This window comes from Lipotes vexillifer, unplaced genomic scaffold (genome assembly GCF_000442215.2).
Source record: "Lipotes vexillifer unplaced genomic scaffold, Lipotes_vexillifer_v1.1 scaffold27, whole genome shotgun sequence".
Classification (NCBI taxonomy): Eukaryota; Metazoa; Chordata; class Mammalia; order Artiodactyla; family Lipotidae; genus Lipotes; species Lipotes vexillifer.
In genome coordinates, this window is record NW_006787756.1 from 1,126,157 (window position 1) to 1,132,239 (window position 6,083).

At 52.6% G+C, this 6,083-nt stretch overlaps 1 protein-coding gene across 1 annotated transcript; it reads right to left on the bottom strand.

The window, feature by feature from the left end:
* Positions 1-2,902: 2,902 nt before the first annotated feature.
* Positions 2,903-4,925, bottom strand: MSC (musculin). The gene is made up of 2 exons (XM_007460792.1): positions 4,047-4,925; positions 2,903-3,153 (listed from the first exon to the last, which is right to left on the bottom strand). The coding sequence occupies exons 1-2, from the start codon at positions 4,554-4,556 to the stop codon at positions 3,067-3,069; spliced, it is 597 nt and encodes a 198-aa protein (XP_007460854.1). The 5' UTR covers positions 4,557-4,925; the 3' UTR covers positions 2,903-3,066.
* Positions 4,926-6,083: the final 1,158 nt, after the last annotated feature.

The following is a 6,083-nucleotide window of genomic DNA, read 5'->3' on the forward strand; positions in this document are numbered from 1 at the left end:
GGGACGCCTTTCTACCGCTTAGAGCTCACGATAGTCACAGTAGATCAAGAAAGGACTGGTTCTAGGTACTTCAGGCCTCTCCCAACAGCAACTCTTGCCCAGAAGCTTGAGCAATTTGAACTGATTCATTGGGACTTACTAGAAACTGGCCCCTTTCTTCTTTTTTTCATAACATAATTCTTGACATTGGACTTTTTACAGAAACCATGGAGCAAAAAATTCTCGAGAAAGTTTTTTTTCTTCTCTATAAATTATCAGATTATCAAGTGCAATAAAAAATGAGTTTGCAGAGAACAACATTCTGGGTATGTGAGTCAGTGAAAGCACACCCTTATTTGGGGTGGGAGCAGAGTAGGGGCAGAAAATCTGTGGGTTTGCCCCTGAAGTGTCCTGAAAGAATATAATTATAGTAACAAAATATTTTTTATTTATGAAAATGTGCCCTAATATTTCCTTGTTTATTCAAATGCTTTTTCTTATCTGTATTCACCACAAATATAGTCTTTTTTTTTTTCTTTTCTTTCTGTTTCTGTTTCTGCTCTGGTGGGGCACATCTCTCTCACTGTTTTAATCCAGGCATTTCAAAACAGGACCTAGTCTTAAAGACTGGATTCCTGAAATGTCCCACCTGTTTAAAGTGTCCCCATTTGCCGAAGCCTCCTCTCCCTTTTGCTTTAGTTATCAGTAAGCCTTTACGGGCATTGTTCACTGCCTTAGAAAGGTTGCTTAAATATTATCACATTTATTACTGACGGCAATCTTCCAAGGTGGCCACTGTTATTACCCCATTTTGTAGACAGGGAAACTGAGGTGGAGTGTGGTTGCACAGGGTCACTAGTCTGGGGGGTGGCAGAGCTTGGATTCCAAGCTTGGTTCTGCAGACCTTCAGGTTCACCTTAACAAGATACAACAATGCCTCCTTTTCTCGAAAAGGACCTCATTTCCTGGAAGCTTTGGAAAAGATCTTGACTCAGAGCTGGCTTCGAGCAGACACTCCACCCCCAAGAAGCCTGGCTTCCAATGCTTACAAAAGGCCTGAGTGCCTTTAACCACCGTGATGAGGTTTTCTGTCACTAGTTACTCCCAAGTTCTCCTTTAACCAGAGCGCCCTGCTGAAACCCCCTGCTGACTTCTGCCACTGAAGACTGGATCCCCACGGGGTATGAACAAAAGCCCAAGAAAATGGTGCCAGAAAGCAGTTCTCCGGAGCTTGGGTTCAGTTTAGTTCAACACAGGAAACCATGTTCCCTCACCTCACTCTCACCTCCTAAACTCCAGCTGTATTTTCTCTGGGCAAGAAAACTGCCTTTCAATTTCATAAAATAATGGACACACCCCAAATCAGGCAGTTGTTTAGGTAGTTCTATCCTTCACACTTTTCTAAATTTTCTAAAGTTTCTACAAAGAGAATGTTCCTTTAAAAAAGACCTGTGTTTAAAAAACCATGTGATGGGTTTCCCAAGTTATTACTTCCTGCGAAAACTGCAGGTAGTTACGTCAAAAAGTCTATATAAACAATATTTGAAAAAAAGAAGAGTTCGACAAGTACAAATTGGCGCCTTGTTGTGGTTTTATTCTGCTAGTTAGACCTGAGACCCATCCTCCACTCCCGGTATGTGGGCTGTAGGGGGTTCTTGAACTACTTGCAATTCTTGGCACTGGAGTGTGTTTTAGGCTGGAGAAATCGTCGTGTGTGTGTGTGTGTGTGTGTGTGTGTAAAAGAAAAAAGTGCACATATATTACTTTGAAGAGTGTATACCTTTCAACGTGGCTCAGGCCCCGAAAGATTCTTAGGGCCTAACAAGCCTCCAGTTCCTGCCTTCCAGTAACCCTTGCCTTGAGAAGATGAATCTCAGAGAGTTATGCTTGAAGTTGCAGTGATCCAAATGTGAATCAACCCCCTCGGCCGACAATGACCTAATCCCCGTCCAGAGCCAAGAGAGCACCTTTAAATTAATTCCCAGACCAAACTCAGTCAAGGGCAACAAAGACCACATTCGGACGCCCCAGGGGCACTCGGTTTTCACAATGCGTTTTATTATTCATACAAAAATAAATTTATTTACATTTGCTAATTACTGCGGTAGTGCGGCCTGGCGCAGCGGCGCGTTCCCCCGGAGCAGGGTCACTAGGTACGGAACAGCCTCGGCGGCCCGCCCCGCCGGAGGAAGAACGTGGACGCCGAGAGGCAGTGTTGGAGGCGGGGGCCACCCCGAGCGGGGAGGCCAGCTGGGGACGGTCAGGAGTGTGGGGGGAGGGGAGCAGAGGGAGGCGCCGAAGGAGACCCGAGCCGGCTTCAGTGGGGAGAGCCGGATGGGAGGCTCAAGCCTAGAAGGGGAGGGGGGAGACGGAAGCCAGGTTACGGAGAGATGGGCGCCTGGGGGGAGTGAGAGGCGTGACCGCACCTGAAAGCCGAACCGCCAGGGCCACTCCTGGCAAACCCAGCTGAGTTGGTCTCAGAAAGCGCGCCTCCACCTCTCCCCGAGCGGAGACGGCATCGTGCGCCCTTCAGGAGGGCGCTGCCCCGTGGGATACAAACCTGGCCCAGGTGTGCCACACTCTCTTTGCAACTTAAAGACGCGCCCCAGGTAGGTCTCACGTGAAGACCTCAGTCTTCGAAGCCGATTGTCGAGAGCGCGCTCTAACAATTACCTAACCGCGAAAGGCCTGGGCTGCGCGGACTCGTGCCATCACCCACGTAGATCTGGCTGAGCCTGGGAACGAACGCCTAGGCGGCTGCGCGCTGGGCTCAAGCTGCAGCGCCGGCGTTAGTCTACACTGCTAAAGCCCGAGGTTGGAGCTGGGTCCGCGTGTAAAGTGTCGTCGCCCAAACCCGCGGCAGCCCAGCCGTCCGCATCCTGCGATGACGGCCGCGCCGCGGAATCCTGGGGCTCTGCACCCCATGCCCGCCACCTGTCGAGTTCACAGTCCCGGGGTGGGAGTCTAGTAGAATCCAATGGAACTGTCCTCCCGTTCTCGGGGGTTCTCAAGCTCTCTCCCTTCTCTCCCTGACCCCCAAACACACTCGCTTAACCAGTAATCCCTTCAAGTAAGTTCGAGTTCGATCTAAGCGGTGGTTCCACATAATCTGTTGGCTGCGGAAACTTCTTTGGTGTCAGAGTCGGGTCGTCCCGAGACCACAAATGGCCATGTCTGTAAAATCAAAAAGAGCATCAGATACTGGAGGAGAAACGACCGTTTCAAACCGAAACCGCTCTCCAGACGGAACTCTGGAATATCCCCGGCTTTGAGTAGCTCAGATTTTATCAGTATTCTGGGAATCTGCGTGTCTTCTCTCTAAACTAAGATTTTTAACTTTACTGTATTTTGATCACGTGAGACGGGAGGTGTCCGTCCATGCTGCCCTCACGATGATTCCGCGAAATTTGCATGAATTTGTAATTTTGTCGCTTAGTTCCCTTCCCCCCAACACGCACAGCGGCACGCACGCGCGCGCGCACACACACACACACACACACACACACAGAGACACACACACACACCAATCAGCCATTCGCTCCAAGGAGAAACTGGGATACGATCTTTCTCAAGCCTGGAGAATTGGCAGGTCGGAGAGGGACTTTCCAGACAAATCCCGTTTGGGGAAACCTCTGCTGTTCTTCAAGGATTGAAAAACCCAAAGGCTTTTCGAAGCGAGATCGGCCTTCCCTCCCTCCTTTCAGAAAGTAAGGCTTGTTGATTCAAACCTGTCTGACGCTTAGCTGGAAAAAGCTAGGAAGGGAGATTTGCCAATCAATCTACAACGGGACAGAGGACTCAGATGGAACTTAGATTTAGCCCGGAAGCAGGATACTAGACAATAGCTGTCACTGGGTGATGCAAACACAGAAGGGTGGATGGTCCTCCTCCAGGAAAATGGCTGGCCCCTCCGGTGATCTGGGAGAAACTAAACTGGCCTCCTCACCACCCATACCGGAACCCCCCTACCCCCGGTTTTCCCCAGCGGCCAGACTCTGCCCGGCAACCGTGAGCGCGCCGGGCATCTCTCGGCCGCCCGCCCCGGGCCTCGCGCGCCGGGCCCCTACCAGGTTCACCGGGTGCACGTAGCCGTTCTCGTAGCGGTCCTCCTGCAGCAGCTGCCGCAGGTGCGCGATGTAACTGGAAGCCAGCCGGAGCGTGTCCAGCTTGGAAAGCTTGGTGTCGGGGGGCACCCAGGGCAAGCTGGTCTTGAGCCTGGAGAAGGCTTTGCTCAGCACGCGCATCCGAGCGCGCTCGCGGGCGTTGGCCGCGTTCCTCTGCGACTGCTTGCACTCGGCCGCCGAGCCCTTGGGCGGGAGGGGCTTCTTGCCCCCGCCGCCCCCCGCCACCCCGGGCCGCTTCCTCTTGCAGCCTCCGGCGCCGCCGGCCGCGCCCAGCGCACTGCGCTCCTCCTCGCCGTCGGGGTCTTCCTCCTCCGCGGACGAGTTGTCACTGGGCGAGATGTAGCTGCACTCGGCGCCGCGGAGGGGCGGCCTCTTGGAGACGGGGACCGGGTACCCGCGCTGCAGCTCCCGCAGCTCCATCTCCTCGGGGTCGCTCCCCGAGCTGGTGGACATCGCCGTGTCCCCCACGCCCCCGCCTTCCGCCCCCAGGCCAGTCTCGCGGCCTCCGCCTTCCGCTCCCTCGCGGAGGCGGGGGCCAGGCTGAACTCCGGTGAGGACCAGAGACCCGGGTCGGGAAGCGCGGAACCCAGAGAACGAGCCCCGCTGCTGACCCGGGAGAGCGTGGCTGAGAGAAGTCGTCGCCCGGGCCCAGGCTCGGCGCGCGGCGCCTTTTGACAGGACTATTTATCTGTACTCCTCGGAAGAAACCACCCAGGGCAAAGAAGAGGGGGTTGGAAAGGGGGGCAAGAGGTGGGGCGGGGGCGTGGAAGGGGTGGGGACCATTTTCAGAGTGTAGAGGATCTGCTGGTGGGGGCGGGGAAGGGACGTCTCTGTTGAGCCGGGATTTGGGCCTCTGTCCCCGACGGACCCATCAAGTGCGAGATGACTGTGCGCAGGGTGAGTGAAGGAGGGGACCTTGTTCGTACCCATGTACCCGTCCCATTTCCACCCCGCGACTGATCTTAGCGATGGCGAAGGTTTCCAGACACGTGGAAACCCCAGGATCGCGACCTCTTCTTCTTTCCCGAGTCTTTTCAGCAGAACAGTATTTTCCAAGTTCATCACTCATAACGTCTGACTGCCTATTCAAGCCTGGCCCGACAAAAGAGTAAAAGCAGAACAAGCAAGCAACACCAAACAGTCTGCGAGTTACCTCTCATTTCCCTCCCCTCCTTTCCTTTAACTTCGCTGTATGATTTACAGAGCGCTTTCATCTACATTGGTTCCTTTCATTTTCAGACATCTGTGACTTAAATGTTATTATCTCCACTTTGCAGAACTTGAAGCTAAGCCGCAGAGATAGATATTAAATAAAGGACCCCAAATCAACAGGCTGGTAAGTAGAATATGGACTCAAAATCCGTGAGTAGAATCCCTGGCCCCTCGGTATTCCAGTCGCTACACGCCTCCCCGCCGCACAGCACAGATGCTTATATCTGCTATTTTTTGCTGTCTTGAGAGTTCCATGTGTTAATTTTGTTTTTAACACCACTGTGCGTAAGATAGAGGATCCTGCCCAGCGGTTGAGTTATAGTCTAGGGACTCGATGACTATTTTAGATGGTGTGTTGAAGAGCGCGCTCCTGGATGCAGAATGTAAGTCAACACAATCGTCCAAAGTAAAAAACAAAAACAAAAAAAACCCCGACAAAACGGCACCCAGAAGTATGCCCCTCAAAGGAGACAAACCATAACTGCGGTCTTAGCGTTTTCTCACTCGAAGGGGCTTTGCAATACGTGGTCTGGGGATGTGTACTTCATTTTGGAAGCGGACACGAATGGCCAGCTATTGAATGCCTGCTGTGTGCCAGGCACTGCATTAGGCGCCCTGTGCCTGCCCACTGAGTAATTAAAACAAACACACAAAACTAAAACAACAACAAAATAATTCAAACCCCATGAGATTGGGTTGGCGTTAGTTACTCCGTTCTGAGGAAACTGAATCTTCACACCCGAATTAGGTGTTTACTGTCCTTTCCCT

Excerpts from the sequence above, each read along its gene's own strand:
- MSC (XM_007460792.1), bottom strand. The coding sequence starts at position 4,556 with ATGTCCACCAGCTCGGGGAGCGACCCCGAGGAGATGGAGCTGCGGGAG. Across the intron at positions 3,154-4,046 it reads ACGTGCACCCGGTGAACCTG|ACATGGCCATTTGTGGTCTC; the intron begins GTAGGGGCCCGG and ends TTGATTTTACAG.